At 39.1% G+C, this 24,110-nt stretch overlaps 1 protein-coding gene across 2 annotated transcripts; it reads left to right on the forward strand.

Moving 5' to 3' along the window:
• The first annotated feature begins 4,253 nt into the window (after positions 1-4,253).
• nptx2a (neuronal pentraxin 2a) lies at positions 4,254-23,189 on the forward strand. Of its 2 annotated transcripts, none has more exons than XM_015603277.3 (5): positions 4,254-5,998; positions 8,688-8,904; positions 10,422-10,666; positions 15,827-16,006; positions 17,479-23,189. In XM_015603277.3, the coding sequence occupies exons 1-5, from the start codon at positions 5,519-5,521 to the stop codon at positions 17,704-17,706; spliced, it is 1,350 nt and encodes a 449-aa protein (XP_015458763.2). In that variant the 5' UTR covers positions 4,254-5,518; the 3' UTR covers positions 17,707-23,189. The 2 variants fall into 2 exon arrangements, with proteins under 2 accessions (XP_015458763.2, XP_007240042.2); XM_007239980.4 differs by having other exon boundaries at positions 4,255-5,998; positions 8,685-8,904.
• Positions 23,190-24,110: the final 921 nt, after the last annotated feature.

Here is a 24,110-nt window from a genome sequence, read left to right on the forward strand (position 1 = left end):
CAGAATACAAAAACACACAAAAATCATCAAATAACAAAGTTTGCACCCAAACTAAATCAACACATAGGAATTAAACTTAGTGGGTAGTCATGTCAAACCCCTGCGCTCACTGGGGGTTCTGTTTTCTGTATTTTTTGTATTTTTAAAGCTGCTTTGTGACAACACCAGTTGTAAAAAGCACCATACAAATAAATCTGATTTGATTTGATTTATAAAAAGCACTTTTATAAATGTCAACTCATCATATTTGGTGGAAATGACCAACAAATCTGTGTGTGAATGCACTCTGGTCAGAACAAAAATCAACAGTACAGGCACTTTTACAGACCTAAGTTAAATCTACTTAAATCTACTGGGGTCTGGATGCGAAAGTAACCTTTCCAGGAATTTAATAATGCAGTCAAACTCCAAGCACTTTTGGTTTGCTGTTTTTGTGTGGTTAGTGATGTTTGTTAGCTCTATTGTGTTCTAAAGAGGGGTACCCAGTTACTACTGTTAGATTTACTGAAGGAGGGAATCCTGCACACAGTGCAGCCATGTGGAGACAGCCAACAAATCTGTGTGTGGATACACTGTGGTCAGAAATACCATCAACAGTTCATGGTTCAGACTTTTAGACATCACATTTGATACCAGATCATGTTTGGTCTTCATTACAGGCACTTTAACAGGCCTAAGTTACTTAATACTTCATCTGGGGTCTGGATGCCACAGTAAACTTTCAATAAACTTGGTAATGCAGCATCATGCAGGGCTTTAGTAATGTTCGGTGCATCATCTCTTAAGATGAAATATACTTTACACTTTAAATTTAAACACATTTAAAACACAGTCAAACTCCAAGCACTTTTAGTTAGCTGTTTTTGTGTGGTTAGTGATGTTTGTTAGCTCTATTGTGTTCTGATACTCATTGTATGGGCCGCATGCTGTACTCTAAAGTGGGGTACCCAGTTACTGATATTAGATTTACTAAAGGAGTTAGTGGAAACAGCTAACAAACCTGTGTGTGGATGCACTGTGGTCAGAACCAAGATCAACATGCGTCACACGTTTAGACATTTCATTTGATATCAGATCATGTTTGGTCTTCATTACTTCATGACCATTGTTTGGGATGCATGCTATTGGAATTTTTTCCTACCGCAAAATCTGCAACTATATGGAAATATTCTATTCTGTTAACATTAACCGCAGTACAAAATTACATTTATACAGAAACTGCGAGCAGTCAACGGATGTCTCCTCTTAGAATAATCCTTATTAATATAATATTTCTTCAGTACTGTCTGCCTCTTGTCATTTTGCTATAGTGTATTATGTCAAAGATAACACAGCGCAGTCTAACCACAGTTGTAGAACGGTTGTGGTTGGTTTGGCCAGAGGATATGGGGGCATTTCCAATTTGCATAATCATGCATATTCTTAGATCTTATTGAGAGAAAAGCTGTAGAGAATTCTGGGCTTTCAGTAGTTTCCTCTGCATGTAAAATAACGTATAAAATGTTGTCATAAGAGGAGCACACATGAAAACAACATGAAAGATTATAACATACAAAATAAACGCAAATAAAACAAAAAGCAAACATCAGCAAGAAAAAACACATGAGGTTTCCATTCGGAAATCGTAACAATAAAAGATAATGCAGATTTATTAGTTTTTTTTTAATCTCCTGAAGATGAGGTGAATGATTGTACATTTGCACTGTACAACGTAAGACAAGAGTTTTGCTCACCAATTGTGATTTGAACCATTAGCTCTTGGCAGAGCAATTTCCAGAAACACTGGGAAGAACAGGTAGATGCCTATTTAATGAGGACTGAAGCTGCTCTCCTACTGAACCCCTGTGAACAGACTGCAGCAAAAACACTGCAGAGGGAACGTATAGTTGGACCGATCAGTTTTTAGGGCCCAAACTAATTGACAGTTGTTTTTCAGTGCCAAAACTTAAATCTGGGGTTCTAGAAACTTGGTGATGCATCATGATGCAGGCTTTTGTAATGTTTGGTGTGTTAATTTTACAATCAACCACATTTAAAACACAGTGAAACTTCAAACACCACCAGAAAGACAATAAAAACTCTACCATTTGGTACATGACTTGGAAACTTTTTGGCTGTTGCTGCTGTACTTTTGGTTATGTACAAAAATATGGCCTGCATTGTTGCAGTTTTGTGTGGTTAGTGGCGTTTGTTAGCTCTGATGGGTTCTAATACTCACTGTATGGGCCTTATGCTTTTCTCTGAAGAGGGGTATCCAGTTAGTAGTGTTTAAGGTCTTTATTATGCCTTGGCAATGAAGAGCATTGGATTGAGTAAAGGAGTAGAGCCAGCACACCGTGCATCTGTGCTCAATATCTGTAGTTTCATCTAGTGTTTGATAAGAAACTGCAGTTTAATATGACCAAGAGCGCTAACAATGAGCCTCATACAAAGCTGCTATAATCCTTGGCTGAGAGCAAATGGATCCCCGTTTGCCTTTTAGGGTACTATTCAATATGTTGTCATTTTTATCAGTGTCCAAATCATCAAGTGAAATTCGAACATGATCTTAATGCTATAAAAAGGTGCTATAAAAAGGGTGCCAGAACTTGTAAATTGGCAGATATTTAAGTCTTTAATTAATTGTTTAACACAGATTCAACACTTTTCATAGATTGAAATGGCTCTTTTAGGCCAATGATGGCTGTCACACTTTTTTTTTTTAATGGATTTTTCTTCAGTTTTAATACTTCAAACTAAGATGTCAGAAAAATAATTTAATGTTATAAAAATGTTTACAATAAGCACTGCAGTAGATTTCTGCAGTTTTTCACAAGTGTGTCTCCTGAGAACTGACATCTGTTCCACTTTACAACCGTTATTACATTGTCCTGGGTTGGATCATTTTATTTCCCACCCTTGCCACCCTATTACTCTTCACTTATGAGTTTATGAACACAGTGAGTGTGTTTGCAGTCTTGTCTTGTCTTGAAATGTTGTAGTTGTAGAGTAGTGTTTTGTTTGTTGAATGATTGGAAGGCCCTAACTCTTTGTTTGCTGCAAATACATGATTAGGTTTTATCATTTTTACAAATCAAATTATTATTGTGGCAGATTTGCAGAGGCTGAAGTCCTTTTTGCCCATCTATTAAATAAATAAATAAATAACCCATGAGAGAGGGAGATAGACAGAGAGAGATTTGTCCTTTACCTCCTGTGGAACTTTTGACCTTTAGGTTGTACAGAGGCAGTGCCACCTGTGCCGTACTGTGTGTGTCAGCTTAACAGAGAAGCTGTCACCAAGCCAGTGACCTAAAATTCCCGATGCTGTGCAAAGCAGAATGTACTCCAGTAGACTCTCACAGTGGCAATACGTGCCATAATATGTTTCAGGATTCATACATATGTACTAAATAGTTTTCACCTGGAAGTACATGTTAACCTAAACAAAACCTAATAAACTGTTTCTGACCTTACCAAATAACCAATTCCTTATCACTTTCTTAAACCATTTAATAAATAAATGTAAAAACTTGCATAGGTGTTATTTGAATAACAGAATTTTTAACTTAACTTATTGTGTTAAGAATTAATGGATTGTTTTCTTCCAATGTTTTTTTTTTCTATAGAGGTCATTTTTGCGGGTAATGTTGCACAGTAGAACAGTTCACTTCCACTACAGAGTCTGCCAGGGGTGCCCAAACTTGTGCAAGCCGTTCTATGTGTGAATGACTTTTGTTTTGATTGTACTGCTGATATGTGCATTAAAATGTTGTCTTTTCTGTTGCTATTGCATAGCTGTTGGTTACTTGGATGTTCCGAGGTGGTTGTTAAGGTGTTCTTTGGGATATCTGTTGGTTACTAAGGTGTCTGTATTTTTCCTGTTGTGGATATGAAGGTCCGCAAAATGTATGCTAATCATTTTGCATTCATATAAAAATCCATATTTGGTGGAATAACCTTGTTTTTTAATCACAGTTTTCATGCATCTTGGCATCATGTTCTCCTCCACCAGTCTTACACACTGCTTTTGGATAACTTTATACCACTCCTGGTGCAAAAATTCAAGCAGTTCAGCTTGGTTTGATGGCTTGTGATCATCCATCTTCCTCTTGATTATATTCCAGAGCTTTTCGATTTGGTAAAATCAAAGAAACTCATAATTTTAAAATAGTCTCTTATTTTTTTTCCAGAGCTGTATGTGTCAAGATGTGATTAAACAGCTTAATATTCATTATTTGATGTAACAATGTGAGTAATCAGGTCTTCTGGTCTTCTGCTGGTGATTTGTGTGACAGTGGGAAAATGAAGATGTTGTGAAATATGCTGGGTTTAATCTGGTGACCTGTGCTCGGCTCTGGGTGGCAGAGGGAGAGAGGGGGTGATTGCATGATGTCCGGCTCTGGGTCAGAACCAAAAAGCCCTGCTGTATGACTCGCTCCAGCTGGGAGTAAATGACGTAGCCCAACCTGAGTCAATCCGCGCGCGCGCACGCGCTCAGCCTCCATTAATCCGCTCAAACGGCGCGAGCTGCAGCTTCACGAGCGCTGAGCGGGAAAACACGGCGCTGAGAGGAGAAGGCGCGGGACGGAGCGGAGAGCTGAGGGAGTTCAGCCGGCTGGAGAGTTCACCACTATTACTTCAGAATTACCTCAGAAGCTGGATTGTTACCCCAGTTTAGCTGGAAGCGTTGACTTTATAATTTAGGGATTTTTTTTAGCATATTTAATCTGCGTTTAAACGGCTTGCTTTGCTAAAACATCAGTGACAGATTTTATTTCCTGTATATTTTCCTGTCAGGAGATTTCTCCACGCTTTTTATTCGTCTTTTACGAAGTAAAGAGAACGGAGGCAGTGCTGGTTGGCTAATAATTTACGTACAATTAGTTGTTTTAACGTTTTACCGACGTTTTAAACGACTGGAAAAACCCTTTTGTCTCTGTTTATCTGCTAGAATACCTTTTCCGAGCTTTCCGTCTTTATTAAGGCAGTTTTGAGGTCTGAAGTGGCCATAGCTAGCTATATTGTACGTAAAATTATCGGTTTAAACGTTTTAAAAAACAATTTAAACGGCAAATTGAACTGCTGCAAACGGTGAACCCCTACTGGAAGAAGCATTTGTATCTATTTTTTGTTTATTGTCAGTTTTTGCAGGTTGAAGACGTTTTAACGTTTTAACAACGGAAAAGCTTTTTCGTAGTCGTTTACGAAGTTTGAAGAAATTAGCAGATCATAGCTTGCTATATTTAAGTAAAATTTAAGGGTTTAAATGTGTTAATGACGGTTTAAAAGGCTTTTTTACTGTTTTTACTTTTAGTATATCCTCTCCACTTTCTTTTCTTCCTATTGGTTTCGTATTTTAGAGAAATGAGGTGGCCTCGTGTTTTGCGTAAAACCCCCAAAGCGAAGTAAAACTGACTTCTTTTTTTTTTTTTTTTACCATTTTTTAAACGTCTCGAGCGCGCGCACCGAGTCTCGAGCCACTTTAAACGCACGCGCCGGTTGGAGCTCCGGTCGAGCCCCGCGCGCGTCCACCACGATGATCACCACCACCACCACCCTCGCTCTGGGACTCCTCTACGTGTACGCGCTGCTGGGCAGCGGCGGCAGGGTGGCACGCGCGGACCCCGAGGCGAAGGGCAGCCGCTTCGTGTGCACGGCGGTGCCCCCCGGCGCGGACATCAGCTGCCCGGTGGAGAGCACCAGCAACCGCGTGCAGAGCGCGAGCCCGCATGAGGACGAGTTCCGGAGCACCATCATCCAGCTGCGCGAGACCGTCCTGCAGCAGAAGGAGACCATCGTGAGCCAGCAGGGCACCATCAAGGAGCTCAACGCCAAGCTCTCGCGCTGCGAGGCCGCCGCCGCGCAGGACGCGCGGGACAGCAAGGCGCGAGCCGGCGCGCGCAGGAAAGAATACGGCAAGAACACCATGGGGGACCTGCCGCGCGACCCCACCGAGACCATCGAGCAGCTGGGCAAGACCATGCAGACTCTGAAGGACCGGCTGGAGAACCTGGAGGTGAGTGCTGCTGCGCCATGGATGCGCGCGCCAGAGAGGGTTTTAAACTGTTTTATTGGGCTCGTGTTGCAACTCTGCAATGCATATGATAAAATTAGCCTCATGATGGATACAATAAGATTTAAATTCTGGCTAATTTTACTGTGTAAATAGCATAATTTGGCTATTATGAGTAGCCCCGCCCCTTTACGCACACACTAACACACCGCACACTTAAATAATTACACTAGCTTCCTTTACAGGAGTCTCCCATTGTTCTATACAGTTTTTGATATGCTTTAATAATGCCAATAGTGTTATACATAATCATGGAAAGTCATGGTTCTACAAGTGGTATATATATTCTGTATAGTACCCAAAAATGTCTACTATTGCTTGTCAAAGAACCCTTTTTACAGTACTATATAGATCATTTCTGCTTAGAGTGCACACTAAAACAAAATACTGCACTAAAAAGGGTTCTTCAATGGTTCTTTTAAAGTAAATGCAATTGTTTTGGTACATAATTTTGATGCATATTTAAATGGTTCTACTCTAATGAAGAGAGATACAGAATTGGTTTTACAGTTGCAAATGGTTCTGTATAGCACTGTTGTTATGAGTCAAACAACCCCTGTTAATACTATACAGAAGTCTTTCTGCTTAGAAAGATAAGCATGCATAAAAACACTATCCAACACTAAAGAGGGGGGTACTTTTGAATTAAATGCAATTTTTTTTGTACAGAAACGTAATGATTCTGTACACATGTTTATATGGTTCTACTCTAGTGTCATGTAGATGGTTCCACCAGGTAACAAGTTAAAGGAACACTTTTACCTACTTCATAGAAGCCTTTGTGTTTAGGAAAGGTGTATTTATAACGCAAACCCCTGCACTAAAACAAGGTTCTTTAGGGGATGTTTAGGTATGTCAGTAACACTCAAAATGGTTCCACTATTGCTGTCATTCAGTGAACCCACTTTAAGTACTATATACAGGTCTGGAAAAAAATAAGAGACCACTTCAGTTTCTGAATCAGTTTCTCTGATTTTGCTATTTATATGCACTGCAGACAACATATTTCTCAAATTCCAAATAAAAACATTATCTTATAGAGCATTTATTTGCAGAAAATGAGAAATGGCTGAAATAACAAAAAAGCAAGTTCATATTTATAAAGTTTTAAGAGTTCAGAAATAAAAATTTGGTGGAATAACCCTGTTTTTTATGTTCTCCTCCACCAATCTTACACACTGCTTTTGGATAACTTTATACCACTCCTGGTGCAAAACTTCAAGCAGTTCAGCTTGGTTTGATGGCTTGTGATCATCCATTGTGATTATATTCTAGAGATTTTCGATTTGGTAAAATCAAAGAAAATCATCAGTTTTAAGTGGTCTCTTATTTTTTTTCAGAGCTGTATATATTCTGTTTAGATTGTACACTAAAACACACTATTGCACTAAAGAAGAGGATCCTCAAGGATGCTGTTTGAATGCCAGTGGTTTTATACAGAATATGACACATGTTTAAATGGTTATATTGTTGACGGCATAGTTCTGTATTGCAACCAATAGGGTTCTAATGTTATAAATAAAAACTGTCCATTTTTCGCAATACACAGAAACTTTAAACCATAATCCAGCACTACAGTATAATGTTCTTCAGGGAAATTTTAGTAGGTTCCATTGTTAAAAACCTACTAGAATCCACTGTTAAAATAATCAATTTCAGTACTAGTACTTTCTTTCTAAAGTGTGCATGAAAACTCAATCCTGCTCTTAAGAACAGGGTTCTTAAATGGTACTTTTTAATGAAATGCAATAGTTTTCACACAGAATCATGACAGTTGTTTAAATAGTTCTACTCTAGGGTCATATAGATAGTTCCACTATCTATAGTTATGAGCCTAAGAACCCATTTTCACTACTATAAAGAACCCTTTCTACTTAGCGTATACACTAAAACACAGTCCGGCACTAAATAAGAAGATTCTCTGAATTATGATTAATATTGAAATGGTTCTACTCTACATCATGTAGATGGCTCTATATAGCACCCAAAATAAGGTCCTAGTATTTTTAAACCCTAAGATCCATTTTAGTACAATATAGAGACTTTCGTAGAGTCTTGGACTCGTAGAGTTTGTGGAGTCTTTTCATTCTTTAAAAATGGCAATAGTTTTATACTCAATCAAGACATGTATTTAAATTGTTTTTCTGTTGTAGATGACTTGTACAGCATAGTATGAGTCAAAGAACCCATTTTAGTACTATATAGAACTTTGTCTGCTGAGAATGCACCCAGTAATATCAGTAAATATCAGGAAATCTATGTTTTTTTTAGGTTTAACACCAACTCTTTTAGGTTTACGACTCTTTATCCTTTATCCTATTCAGGCCTAGAATAATGTCCACAAAATATACAAGCAGTTAAAAGAAGAAGACACCTGGTGACCTGAAAACACAACCTAAAAAAGAGTAAAACAATTCACTTACACGAACAGACTGTACACAACAGCCTCATCTTTCATACACACACCATAGTACGTGACTCATCACTTCCATGTACGTCTATGAGACAGAGAGAAAAGAACATTGTAGCACTTTTGTGAAGGGAGTGACTCTTATCAATATTTATATGTAGCGGCATGTGCTACAGTCAGCAGAGCCGTAGAGGCTGATTCAAGTTTTTTCTTCCGCAGCAGCAGCAACAGCGTGCCAACGTGTCAGGTGCGGCATTCCCCAGCGAGTTGCGCGACTTGCTGAAGCGGCGACTGAGTGACCTGGAGAGTCAGCTCCTGAGGAGAGTGTCTGAGCTGGAGGATGAAAAGAGCCAACTGTACAACGAGACGGCGGCCCACCGCCAGCGCACGGAGAATACCCTCAACTCGCTGCTCGAGAGAATCACCGAACTGGAGAGAAGTAAGCCATGATGGGTCAATAGCTTTGGGTGGAAACTAAACTGTGGTCGGGATGAAGTTTCGCCAATGAGGGATTGTTGTGTTGTTTAAAGTGTATGGTTAAAGTGTAAGGTGGGGCTTAATAGGAAATCCACCGAACAGTATGATATGCTTGTTTGTGGTCACTGGGATGGTGTAGAATATTCCCCACATTAACACATTTTCTGGAATGCTCTAGAACATTTGTACTGGTTAATTCCAGAATGCTTTTTTATATTTACAGTGGTTCATTCTAAAATGATCTTCTAATGTCAAGCTTATTCGTTTCAGAATGCTCTTTCAAACATACACTGGTTAATTCCTGGTTTATGTTCAAGGGTAGGTCATGTAGACTCCATAATCACTACACTGCACTCCTGAGTCAATGCAGTCTGATTGCTCAGCAGTACTGACCAAAAACAATACTCTACCAACAACTCTACCATGATAGCTTACAGATTGCATGGGCAAGTGGTCAATCTCCACACATGAAAAACCATTGGCCAAAGAAATAGCATGTATAATGTGCCGAACCCACATCTAGCCTAGTATATGTAAGTGTTTAAGAATGTTCTTTACTTGTTTACTTTCATTTGTTGTGTCAATTCTTTTTTATGTACAGCAAAAAAAGAATAGAAGTAAGCAGTAACGTAAAATTTGATTCATTACAAAGACCATTAGGTGTCATGCAGTGTTTGAGATTTCCGTTGCATTTCAGCTCTATGTATAAAGCTGCTCAAGAGCTCAACTGTTCAACTACTACAATTACCACATTACAACTCATTGATTTACAGTTGGTTTTCCAATAGAAATGAATCAGGTGCAAATACTTGGGCGCACTTCTTTTCTTGTAATGATACAAATACACTAGTAACCGCTTCGCTAAACTGTAATAACCACCTGAAACACCATAGCAACTACTTAGGATACCATAGTAACTACATAGGCAACATCTCTAAGAACCACCAAGGACAAAACTCTTGAAAACCCTTAACCCATGGTTAAACGCCTTGAGGTTGTTCTACATTTTCTTCAGTAAAGGCAATTTTCCAGTTTTTATTTGTTTACCTTCGATGGTCCTCAGTGAATATTAAGGAACGCCACATTTGCAGGCTGCTGTTTACCTTGCTGTACTGCTGCTTTAGCTGGGAAACACGTTATGTCTGGCCTTGTGGATTGAAGAGTCTATCCATGACCCATCTGGCATCACGAGACAGTCTCATTTCCATTTTCAGCATCAAGGACAGGGTGAATAGCACAAACCGGACCAATTCACTAATGAAGAGTGATCAAATTTGACCCAGTAACATCTGCATTGTGGTCTACCGACAAGCCGTGACTAATCACGGTGCATCCGAACTCAGAAACCCCAGATCACTGAAATGAGTGCACAGTTGTTAGGATCTGATGTGACTCATCTGATGTGAATTTCTTTAATATTAGACACATTCATCTAACTCTCTTTCTCTCTCTCTCTTTTTTTCAATCTTTCTCTTACAGGTAACAGTGCATTTAAATCCCCAGAGGACTTCAAGATCTCTCTGCCCTTGCGAACAAACTACTTGTACGGCCGCATCAAGAAGAGCCTACCAGAGATGTACGCCTTCACTGTGTGCATGTGGCTCAAGTCCAGCGCTAGTCCTGGTATTGGAACTCCATTCTCTTATGGTGTCCCTGGGCAGGCCAATGAAATCGTATTGATAGAATGGGGCAATAATCCCATCGAGCTACTAGTCAATGACAAGGTGAGTCATTAAGCAGTGTTGTACACTAAGCTGTTTACAGAGCAATATTTGATGCGGGAGTATTTCACTTTTGGCAACATAATTGGTGAAAGCTGTTGGGTTTAAAACCCAAATTACTGTTTCTCCAGCTGCCTGTTACAATTTTTAAGCCGAAACGTGTGATGTGGTTATTCCAAATGTTAATTAGGTCTCCTGCCATGTAATTGCAGTGGGGTCTGCTTTGAAGCACCTTGAGATTTGCTGCTGGGGAGTGTCAGATCCGCTAAGCTGACTTGTCTCTTTTCTTATGCAGTACATGTTTTGTCAGTATGTTCAGCTCAACCTCAAGCTCATATACGTCATAACTCCAGTTCACTTCTCTTTGAAGAGCTAGGCCATGACGCCAGTCTCGTTAACATTATTAAAATATTGATCTCCAGAAGCTAGAAAAAGCAGGCAAGCATAGTTTGAAGCATTTCAATAGCTTTCAATAGCATTTGAACAGTTTGGAAGTGAGGACCAATATAAATGTTCTTTATTTAAAAAAAAGATGCTGTGGCATAAATAAAATAAGCCTATCTATTTTGTTACCTGTGCCATTTCTCGTGACCCTGCCTGGTAAAGGTCTTGGGCCTTACCCTCAAAGCCTTAGTAAGTAATATAATACAGGAAATTGACAAATCCTGCACCTAACAGCTGGGGTTATGCATAGGGCTCAGCCAGGATCTACTACTCAATCTTAAGATAAACACATATATATTTAACAAAAATACCATGTATCTTTTTTAGGTATATTGTTTATATCAATTTTTAAGACCTCATGAACATGGCTTTTGTCTTAGTCTTGAGTACTCTGATCTGGGTATAACAGAACATATACAGTCACACAGTCAGGAATTATTATATTCCAGCACAACTGTTACCCAGAAACACTGTGGTACCATTCCAATACTAATGCCATCTTAATGCTGTGCACCCAAAAACACTGTGGTACTAATGTTGGACAAAGCTAGTAGCCACCATGCTAATGCTGTGTAGAGATGTTGCATGAGGCTGGTAGCCACAGTATCATTGTTCAAATGTATTTTAGCTGAGGAGCATAGGCTTATATATAATGAACATCAGTCAGTTATATATGCTGTAAGTACTGTATATCTCTTACAACTCTAGACTAGCTTTTATAGTTTGATGCACCTTTGTTTGCCTAACAATTAGACACAGTTTTAGCCCAGATTTACAAAAAACTGAAACTGCAATTTTTATTTATTTATTTGTTTTTTTACTTTTACTTAAGCACTTTATGAGCATTTTTTTTTCCAAAAAAGCCCATTAGAAAATCATTTCATCATATACCACCATTTAGAAAATGCAAGGAATAGAGCTCTGGAAAAAATAGAAGACCACTTAAAAATGATGAGTTTCTCCAAATTGAAAACCTCTGAAACATAATCAAGAGAAAGATGGATGATCACAATCCATCAAACCAAGCTGAATTGCTTGAATTTGTGCACCAGGAGTGGCATAAAGTTCTCCAAAAGCAATGTGTAACACTGGTGGAGGAAAGGAGGAAAACGTGACAAGATGCGTGAAAACTGTGATTAAAAACCAGGGTTATTCCACCAAATATTGATTTCTGAAATCTTAAAGCTTTATGAATACAACCATGTTTTCTTTGCATTGCTTGAGGTCTGAAAGCTCTGCATCCTATTTGTTCTTTCAGCCATTTCTCATTTTCTGTAAATAAAAACTCTAAATGACAATATGTTTATTTGAGATTTGGGAGAAATGTTGTCTGCAGTTTATAGAATAAAACAATAATATTCATTTTAGTCAAACATAAACCTATAAATAGCAAAATCAGAGAAACTGATTCAGAAACTAAAGTGGTTCAAGAGCTGTATATTGTATATCGTCATTCAGAAAAAAAAAGTATTGAGATATTAGTTTTGATCCATATCGTCCAGCTGTACTACGCCCTACACTAACAAATGTAACAAACGCTGAACCAAAAGCAGCAGGAAAAGATGGAATGATTGAGTAGGTAACTTTTTAAACATAAAAGCTTCCCGCCTGCTCTGTTAAGGAAACTTAATAGTGCAGTTGGATTTGTGAAGCTCTTTTAGTGTGGAGTGTGGAAATCATTAGATATTGGTCTCTCTGACTCCTGTTGAATGTAACCTAAGGGTGTAGAGAGAGTGGGAGAGAGAACTGAAAGAGTGAGCTCGGCTGCCTGACTAATTCCCCAGATACCTCTCCTGAGCGGTGTCAGTTTGGCATCTGGCTTATTGAGAGAGGCAGCTTGCCCTAAAGCTCCCTGCTACAGCATGCATTATACATGTGAGTGAGTGTGTGTGTGTATCTGTGTGTGTGTATCTGCGTGTTGGGTGTGTATGTAGGGGGTTAAATGAGTGAGAAAAAGAGAAGGGTGCTGCCATGTTGAATCTGATTGCCTGTCAGGAGCATCTTTAGCGCCTTTCCTTCCTCCGTTGCCTGCCGCACTGCCTCTGAACACACCTTTCCTGCCTCACTGCACTATTTTTACTTCATTGCTTTGAATACATTGAGACTAGGTTTATTAACTGCTTTTCTCCATGTGTCCTTGAGGAGATTTAGAGTACAGACAGCGAGTCTATTGATATACTGGAGAATGGAAATAATCAACAGAGTGATGATGACAGATACTGATGTAGCTCCTCCATCACTCCTGTTTTCCACCACAGTCTGCCTCACTGCAGTAAACGTGCTGGTCGTAGATTGTGGACGGAGGTTTATATGGATGTCTTGCGTATTTTGCACAGATCAAAATTGGAAAGTATATCTAGTGAACAATATACAGTACATCTTTGTGATTTGCTTAGAATAAAGAGGAAACAAAATGTTTATTTTTGTATCTAACTGGCATGTTGATGTATGAAACTAAATTAGTTTTGAAAGCAATCACTTCTTCAGCATGAATCAAGGCAGAATGCCACACAGTTGATTAATAAATCAAGAGAGTGCAACTGATTCACTGAACAGTGATTCGCACAAGCTTAATCTCAATGAACACACAGTAGCCAAGCCACTAACCACAGGCTTTCAGTAAATGGTGACTGACCTAAATTAGACATTTCTAGGGCATTATGGCATTGATAAAAATACCACACTTTGCTTTACTGTAATGTAACTTTAAAAGAGGAGGAAAAAAAATTCAGTGGAAGTCCATTATAGATGCTTCATAGATGCTCACTTAACATTTCACTGAATTATCCATTAAATGTAACTAAACTCTCAGTTGAATGTAAACGATTCTCTACAGAACCTAACCCTAACCTAAGCCTAACCTTAACCGTTAATCAACCCTAAAACCCAGCCCTAAAACCAACCTTAACCATGAATCAACCCTAAAAGCCAAGCAGTAAAACAAACCTCAGCCAAGAATCAACCCAAAAACACAGCCCTAAACCAAACCTCAGCCATGAATCAACACTAAAACCCAGCTCTGAACCAAACCTTAACCATGAATCAACACTAAAACCCTGCCCTAAAACTAAACTTTACCTAAAAATTAAATTTAATCCTAAACCATATCTCAACCATGAATCAACCCTAAAAACCCAGCCCCAAACCAAACCTCAACAATGAATCCACCCTAAAACCCAACCCTAAACCAAACCTCAACCATGAATCAACCCTAAAACCCCAGCCCCAAACCAAACCTCAACCATGAATCAACCCTAAAACCCAGCCCTAAACAAAATCTCAACCATGAATCCACCCTAAAACCCAGCCCTAAACCAAAACTCAACCATTAATAAACCCTAAAACCCTGCCCTGAACCAAACCACAACCATGAATCCACCCTAAAACCCAACCCTAAATCAAACCTCAACCATGAATCAACTCTGAAATCCAGCCCTAAACCAAACCTCAATCATGAATCAACCCTAAAACCCAGGTCTAAACCAAACCTCAATCATGAATTCACCCTAAAACCCAACCCTAAATCAAACCTCAACCATGAATCAACTCTGAAATCCAGCCCTAAACCAAACCTCAACCATGAATCAACCCTAAAACCCAACCCTAAATCAAACCTCAACCATGAATCAACTCTGAAATCCAGCCCTAAACCAAACCTCAATCATGAATCAACCCTAAAACCCAGGTCTAAACCAAACCTCAACCATGAATCAACCCTAAAAACCCAGCCCTAAACCAAACCTCAACCATGAATCAACCCTAAAAACCAAGCCCCAAACCAAACCTCAATCATGAATCAACCCTAAAACCCAACCCCAAACCAAACCTTAACCATAATTCAACCCTGAAACCCAGCCCCAAACAATACCTCAATCATAAATCAACCCTAAAACCCAGGTCTAAACCAAACCTTAACCATGAATTAACCCTGAAACCCAGCCCTAAATCAAACCTCAAAAATGAATCAACTCTGAAATCCAGCCCTATACCAAACCTCAATCATGAATCAACCCTAAAACCCAACCCTAAAGCAAACCTCAACCATGAATCCACCCTAAAACCCAACCCTAAATCAAACCTCAACCATGAATCCTCCATAAACCCAACCCCAAACCAAACCTTAACCATAATTCAACCCTAAAACCCAACCCTAAACCAAACCTCAATCATGAATCAACCCTAAAACCAAGCCCTAAACCAAACCTCAACCATGAATCGACCCTAAAACCCAACCCAAACCAAACCTTAACATTAATTCAACCCTAAAACCCAGTCCTAAACCAAACCTCAACCATGAATCCTCCATAAACCCAATCCTAACAAAAGACCATTGCAACAAAAGACCATTGTTCTGCTAATTCATGCAATGTGGGATGGTACAGCTTTGTTTAGTGAAGCATCACCTAGGCACAAAAAAAACATGGCATAGACCAAGGCCAGCAAGCAAACAATCTTTTTCAAGCCTGCACCACTCTCTCCAGACACTCTCTACGCATCCTCGCTGTACTCTCATTCATTCAGTTACTCGTACACTGACCTTGCAGCTTTCTTTGTCGTACTGCTGCACATTTTCATGAAGCTTAATTCTGCAGAACTGCAGTGTTTTTGTATTCAGCGGTCCTACTTTCTGCAGGATTATACTTTAAATATACATATTCACCAACTCTCTGCAGCACACCTCTGTATGGACAGTGTGTACTGAATTTTTAATCTCTACAGGTGGCTCAGCTGCCTCTGTCTGTGAGCGACGGCCGGTGGCATCATATCTGCATCACCTGGACAACCCGAGACGGCTTCTGGGAGGCCTATCAGGATGGAGAGAGGCTGGGCACTGGGGAGAACCTGGCCCCGTGGCACCCAATTAAACCTGGAGGAGTGATCATACTAGGTCAAGAACAGGTAAGAGTGAGCGAGAGATATAAGCCCCTCCTAAGGGATGGACAGGAAGAAAATAGAGCAAGTCTTCACACGCGATGAGTAGAAGACGTCATCTTTATTTGCAGAGCTAACACTCACACAGTCTTGAAGCCCTTACACGACATGAAGTGAACAGGGAGTGATCTACTACTCCTGAGAGAAGTGTTACGTATAGACAGCTAAAGGTCATTGAACTCTAATGTTTCTGTCAGGATTTTTGTTCCTGTTATTTCTACAGAGGCAATAAAGCAGTCTGGATTATGCCTAGGTTCACTAGGCCAGTCTTACTGTATTTTTAGGACTATTAGGCACACTTAAAATGCTTAAATTTTCCCAAAAACCCACCGTGTGCTTTATTTTGCTTACTTAGGCACTTCCCCCAGCTTCCCATTTAGAAGGGAAACATGGCGACAACCTTGTTCCTTATTTTTGTCGCTTAAAATGCTCTTTTATGTATGAAAAATGCTCCTTATGTATGAAAACAGACCAGAAAGTAGACATTCACTGATAGGACGCCTAATAGTACAGTACCTTATAGTCTGTAAAATACGGTAATTGTGAAATTTTGACTCATGATGATGAAAATGAGTGCACTTGATTTATTGTCTTTTTTGCTAATTTGACACAATTATACAATTAACTGCATGCCTAAAGTAAGCATAAATTAGCAATCTTGTTGCCTAATTATCTTTCTACACTGATGACATTAATTAAATGTGCATCAACACAATGTGCAGATTTACTTTTTATTTGTGTTGATGTAACATACATTATACATCCTAATGTTTGTGGATTCATCTTCTAAAGCCTTTAAATGCATTCAGCTATACTTTCAGTTACGCCCACTGCTGACACAGAAATACACACACACTGCTTGTCTAGTCTTTGTAGAAAAGTATTACCAATAGAATAGGACTGAATATTAGAATATTACACACGGGCTAGAAGGATATAAAGTCTATTGTGAAGTGAATTGAGGATGAGGTGAGGTGGTGACTCTAATAAACCTTATTAATGCTTTTTGTCTCTCGCTGCATATAAGCATTTACTTCAGTTCAGTTTTTTTGTTTATGTAGCACATTCTACAACAAATGTTGTCACTAAGCAGCTTTACAGATGGGTCCAAGCCACTTATAAGTAAGCACCACTCTGAAAAACTCCCTTACACTGAGGGCAAGGAACCTTAGAAAGAACCAAGACTCAGTAAGAGGAACCCATCCTGGGGGCGCCGAGTGGTCCAGCGGTCTAAAGCGCTGCCACTATGCAGCTTTGCCATCAGCAGCTGGCGCTCAGAGGGAGCAAAATTGGCCCTGCTCCCTCCTAAATGTTTGATTTGAATTAGTTTGAATATGTTTTCTAATAATGGTCTAACATTCTGTGCAGTTCATTGCTGACTAAATCTCAGTGTTAGTTATGATTTTTCTGACCTACTTTCTCCATCTCTATCTCATCAGGACATTGTCGGAGGGAGGTTCGACGCTACACAGGCTTTCGTAGGAGAACTCAGCCACTTCAACATGTGGGATCGGGTTTTGCGGCCCATAGACATCTCAGGCATGGCCAACTGCTCGGCCTACATGCCCGGCAACGTCGTGCCGTGGGTGGACGGAAACATAGAGGTGTTCGGAGGAGCCACAAAAGCAGCCCTGGAGATTTGCGAGGACCGGCTCTTTGACTCGTAAGGTCTGGCCTGCCTGGTTTGGATGTTTGGAGGTTTGTTATTTTTCAGAGGTAGGACACCTCGCCATGCTGCTTTCGGACTGTCACGGAGAGACACGGTCAAGCGACAAAAGAGTATTCACTGTGCTTTCAAGCGATATCTCTGGCTGTTTTTTCTTTTTTTTTCTTTTTTTTCTGCTGTTCGTGTTTTCGTTAAGGTTTAGTGTGAGCAAGGTCAATGATTGAAGTAATCGTGATATGTAACGTAAAAAAAAAAACCTCAGTCTACACATTCGAGGTTAAGGACTCTTGAATGCTCTGGCTTAAACGAGCTTCGGCCTGTTGTTGATGTTAGGTATGCTTTTGTGTTGCACACGTCCTTCAAAACCCTGTTATCATTCAGAGAACTTCAAGAACAGCGTGGACGGCGTTGCGAAGTCCAAACTGCATGAAGGCTTACATTCAAGTTCATTTAACTGTGTCCAATATAAACAATGGGAGGAGCTTTTAAACATGCTTATTTCGTACAGACAGAACCTAAAATAGGGCTTCTTTGTGTGAATGAACAGCGCTATTCAATCATGCAATGTTGTCTACCACCCAAAGGTGACTGTGTGCACGTTTTTTTTTTTGTTTGTTTTTTTGCGTGAATAGGTGTATATATATATGTGTATGTGAGTGAATGTGTGAGTGTGCTTGCTTGTGGACACTCAGGGGATTAGTGGAAGAGAACGTTCACATTCTTGCAAATCTACTCTAATACTGCTCCCCCTTGAGCAGCTGCCATCTTCAGCAGATTTGCCACCCGGCCCGGTGAGGTTAAAAGCAGGGCAGTAAAGCTGGCAAGGACTGGTCTGGTCTACAACTCGCCCCGCGTCAGCAGAAGGAAAAGAAAAAGCCGACAGGAGGGAGGCCTTGAAGAGATCCAGCTCATTCTCTCGGCTTAAAGAACAGTGGAAGAATGTTTAATCCTCATTTGTCTTGTAAAGTACTAGCTTTATTAATTACGGATGTAGACAGGCGCTGCTGAATTTTTCATACATTTTTGTAAATGCTTTTTTTTTTTTTTTTTTTTTTTGTCGAGGGCAAGGAGATGTCCCTGAGTTTAATTAGATTAACTGTGTGTAGGCTACTGGAGGATTGTGCAATTACAATGACATGCCAGATGTCATAGGATATGCCAGATATCAAGTCCTATGGCAAGTGTTCCTTGTTGGAACGGACAATTCTAGTCAGACACCGCTGGTCACAATCATTACCACACACCATCCCCCTGTACACACACCACACCACAAGCGAAAAAATCACAATGTCAAACAAACTACATTCTTAAGGGAACAGCAACCACTATGAACACACAGAGCCTCTGTAGGCTTTATTCAGGGCTCCAGACTAACACCATCCCACCGTCCCAGGAGAGATAAATATAGGGACTACATTAAAGATCTTTCAAGGTGCTTTGGGGACATACAAAAGTTTTCCTAATACTGAGCACATACTGAGTTTGTCTGTTTACTATTTAAGTTCCGCCTTTTAATATAGAGACAATCATCTTGGTGGAAACACAGGGGGAGGAGGAGGGTCGACATGACAATAAAGGAGAAAGCCCCTATAAGAAACAAAGTGTTTATGTGTTTGATGGATAGCCATGTCAGTCAACTATGGAGGTGAAAAAGTGACAGTGGTAATCAGGAAAACTGCACAACTGGAAGGTTAATGGCAGTAAATGCATTTTTAAGTAGCTGTGGATGGATGTCAATGTGCCACTATTATACAAAATGCACAAATTACTGTAACTGTAAGAAAAAATGTTAGTCTGGCACCTTGCTTTATTTATTATTTATTTATAAATGTTCACAACCCTGACCTAAAATTTTATATTATCTGAAACAAAAAATGATTACCTGTAATCTATAGTAATGCTGTAAAAATATAAATTCTCTGATATTTCATATATCATAGTTCAACTATGAACGTCTTGCTGGATTTACCTTTACTATTATGTATGCTATTATGTACATCATAGTGTAGCAGTTTGATAGTAAGCTTCATAACCTATTTTCTCTTCTATTTAATTTATTTGTCATTTTTATCCCATTTTCTCCCCAATTTACACGGCCAATTACCCAACCCACTCATTAGGACTCCCCCTATCACTAGTAATGCCCCAACACACCAGGAGGGTGAAGACTAGCACATGCTTCCTCTGACAAATATGAAGCCAACCACTGCTTCTGTTCAAACTGCTGCTGATGCAGCCAATTGGCCAATTGTGCTGTCTCAGGGCTCCGGCAGCTGATGGCGAGCTGAATAAACTGGATTCAAACCAGTGATCTCCCAAACATAGTGGCAGCACCCCATTCATAACCTGTTTTCTGATTGGTAGTTTACCCAGGACATCACTGTTTATTTTCATAAATCTAAACAGAGCTTAGTTTTATTGTGTTGCTGACTTTTATTAAAAATGAGTAACTGGGGTCACTGTGTCGCTTTTGTCGCTTGCGGTGAGTGTGCACTCACCAGACATCAAATAATTTAAGTTATTATTAACCAGTAGTGTTTAGCCTCACTCACAAGATAGCACCTCACACCTTATACAGGAGTGAACCTTCTCAAGCCATCCCCTGAGCTAACATTTCACGATAATTTACATGCTGCTATCCCGTGACTTTTGGCATGTCAGTGTAGAATACTTGTTTAATGATGCATGTACATATTCAGAGTTTTTATTTTCAGACCCTGTGAAGACCCTAGCACAAAGCACTGCAACAAAAAAAAGGAATATTCTCTGTATTCTATGGATGCTATTGTAGTATTGAAAGTATTGAAAGCTACTAAGGACAAAGCTGACGCTGCTCGCTTTCTTTTCAAACGTGACGACAGCAAGGTTGAATGCATTCTCCTCCAGCGATCTTAAGAGAGGAACATGCGTTATTTTTGTACAGAATCCATTAGCGCATTTTAGGGTTTTGTACAGTAATGTATGAGTGAAGCTGTGCAATAGCTGCATTATATATGTGATTTTTATGTACACCGAGCTTTCAGTGCTGTTTTGTACATGTTCTCATGCCCAAATACACCACTATGCCTGTCTCTTTGTGTCTAGCTGCGGTAGAAAGGTAGGAGCGAGGATGGATTTGCTAGGCTGTCGTGTGTAGAGTGTAGAGTGGAAAAGGAAGATCAAACGGGTTCTCTGTAGTGCGCACTATTCTTAAATACACAGTACCCACTAATTAGGCAGTAAGTTGTTTCCCTTGTTGCCACTTATTGGTACGTGTCCTTTAAGATTTACTGAGATTATACTGATGAGATGACTGAATGTGCTTTAACCCTTAGAAGACATTAAGCTATTGTTATTTTTTTTATTTTGCACTTATTTTTACACTGTTCAATATAATTACATGATTACATGTTTACAATTACTTCGTTTTTTTGTATGAAGGACAATTGTTCATCAAATTCAAATCATGGTGAGAGATGCGCTAATATTAATTTCAGTCCATTTTCAGTTATTTACAAAGCCCTAACAAATGTTTTTAAATGTTTTTATATATATATATATATATATATATATATATAATAAACACACAGGGCCTATGTAGGCTTTATTCAGGGCTCCAGACTAACACTGTCACACTGTCCCGGAGATGATAAAAATAGCACACAGGACAAGATTACAGCTCTTTTGCGGTGTTTTGAGGATGGAGAATTTGCATGCACTGAAACCAATTACATGTAGTTTATGATTAGACCGCATGCTGAATGAAATATAACTTTAAGTTTTCCTAATAATTAGCACAGACTAAGAGTCTGTTCACTATTAAATTCCTGCCTTTCAACATAAAGCAAATATACAGCTCTGAAAAAAAAGAGATCACTTCAGTTTCTGAATCAGTTTCTCTGATTTTTCAATTTATAGGTTTATGTTTTGGTAAAATGAACATTGAGAAATGGCTGAAATAACAAATAAAAAAGTTACAGAGCTTTCAGACCTCGATTTATGCAAAGAAAACAAGTTCATATTTATAAAGTTAAGAAAATTAAGAGTTAAGAAATCAATATTTGGTGGAATAACCCTGTTTTTTAATTACAGTTTTCATGCTTCTTGGCATCATGTTCTCCTCCACCAGTCTTACACACTGCTTTTGGATAACTTTACGCCACTCCTACTGCAAAAATTCAAGCAGTTCACTTGGTTTGATGTCTTGTGATCATCCATCTTCCTCTTGATTATATTCCAGAGCTTTTCAATTTGGTAAAATCAAAGAAACTCGTCATTTTTAAGTGGTCTCTTATTTTTTTTTCAGAGCTGTGTATGGATAGCTGGTAATGAGGCCTTGTGCTGCCATTGAGGTTTCATTGCGAGCCGGTTTATGAAGAACCTGGACACGTACTTTTCTCTGTTATATTAGAGAATAACTACAAATCACTTAAGGGAGTGCAAATGCAGATGAGTGCTCATTAAATAGGGGTGAATGGAGCAAAATATCTAAAAGCATAGACAAATATTTTCTAACTACTTGTCCAGGGTTTTTCCCTTTAATTTTAGGAAGTAGAATTATGTATTTCACAAAAAAAGCTAAAAAACTTGACCTGTAATAAAATTCTTATTTCAAATTGTCTACAGAAGACTAACTGAAGTGTGCTGACTAATTTATAAACAATGTTGCTTCATAGTTTCATATGAGTATATGTATGTAGACATGCTCTGGAGCGCCCTCTAGTTTCTGACAAACACATACGACGTTTACAAGTGGTTGATCTGCTCTCTATGTGTATTCTGGATTTAAATACCAAATTTACCAACTAGTAAATACAATTAGCAAATACTCTTCTGGATGCCTCTATGATTACAATATCATTGTGCAAATTTTCTGAAGACTGAAAATGTTGGATTTTTTGCTTTTTACAAAAATTAATCTTATTTTTAAGCTATGTTAAATTACTGATGTGTATTATTTTACTGAAATAATTGTTTTGTTTTTTTTTGTCTGTGATTATGATCATCATTTCCGGTGTGTCTTCTAAGCTTTGAGAGCAATGGCCCTGATATAACAGATTTATATTCAGATTACTGAATGTCCATTCGTTTCCATTTAACTGTGAACTCAAATGCTTTATCGTCACTGTGTGTGTGTGTGTGTGTGTATATATATGTGTGTGTGTGGGTAAGGAGAAAGACTTCAATGTTTCTCTAATGTAAATGTTTTGTGTATTTTTATCTGTTTGACAAAATAGCAGCTTGTTTCAATTTTTGCTAAAGAAAAACTGAATTGCCTTTTCCGAGCACCAACTGTGCTTTCTTGGTTTGTCGAGGATTCGTTCCACCTTTAAATACAACCATTTATTCTACGGAGCGTACGCAGGTAGACTGAGGAAAATGAAATGAAAACTCTTTTGATTTAGAATCACTCTCTCTCTTTTCCTCGTATGGATCAGCGTGTACAGTTCGATGTCGAGGTGTGGTTGAATATCTTTTGCACCCAATAAATGATTCTAAAAAAGAGTGGAGATGTGCTGCCGTCTTTTATCTGAGGTAATGTGGGAAAGTTTTACACCTTCAGGAAGAATCGGATAAATCGATGCTATTGTGGTTTGCTCATGCATGTAAAGAGGATTTCTGATCAGCCGCCGGCCTTCCGGACCCCAGACGTGTTTTTATCTCTGCAATGTCCAATAGAGCTCTTCTCAGATTGCGTAAGAAAAAAACTTTTTTTAGGTTGTTTTTTTTTCATGCATTTTACAGCACTGCAAATCGCTGTTTGTTGATTGCACTATAGGAGGCTTGACTAGACACAAATAACAAATTTTCCTCATCTCCTGTGTTGTGGATTAAAACGTTACCCACAGTGCAAAATCCTCTCCTTGGCAAGGCTCCATGTGGAAATGAAAAAAAAAAAATAAAACCCTGTGGATTATGAGCAGTTTAGTGCTTTTAAGTATGTGGTTTGTACTTTTCCGAAGCTTTCTCTGGTAATTTTCACAGTCATGCCTGTCTCTATCTTGGATTCGTGGCTTGCTTCTCCCCTCAGGTGGTGTGTTAATTGCCTTGTCACCTAAGCCCCATTCATGTCAATTAGCAGACGACAATAAAAATGCTTTGACAAGCAATTATTCCGGATGTAGCAGAGGCCCGGTGGGCCAGAGCTGGCCTAAATGGGGAATGATAGTTTTTGTGTTGTTTTTTTTTTTTTTGCGTGGGTGTGAAACTCCCTTGAAGTCTCAGATCTACACTACATGTGCTACTTAATTAAGCTGAAATACCCCAACAGCCATCAGCTTAGCTAAAGATACACTCTCAAAACTACAGGTGCCAAAAAAGGCTTCTTTGGAATTGATTTCTGCTTTAATAAGCAGTTTAGAAGGTAATGTACAGATTTTTAAACATAACATACACAGATTTAGCATAATATTATGACCACCTTCA

This window comes from Astyanax mexicanus, chromosome 19, assembly GCF_023375975.1.
Source record: "Astyanax mexicanus isolate ESR-SI-001 chromosome 19, AstMex3_surface, whole genome shotgun sequence".
Lineage (NCBI taxonomy): Eukaryota > Metazoa > Chordata > Actinopteri > Characiformes > Acestrorhamphidae > Astyanax > Astyanax mexicanus.

Excerpts from the sequence above, each read along its gene's own strand:
- nptx2a (XM_007239980.4), top strand. The coding sequence starts at position 5,519 with ATGATCACCACCACCACCACCCTCGCTCTGGGACTCCTCTACGTGTAC. Across the intron at positions 10,667-15,826 it reads AGCTACTAGTCAATGACAAG|GTGGCTCAGCTGCCTCTGTC; the intron begins GTGAGTCATTAA and ends TAATCTCTACAG. Across the intron at positions 16,007-17,478 it reads TCATACTAGGTCAAGAACAG|GACATTGTCGGAGGGAGGTT; the intron begins GTAAGAGTGAGC and ends CTATCTCATCAG.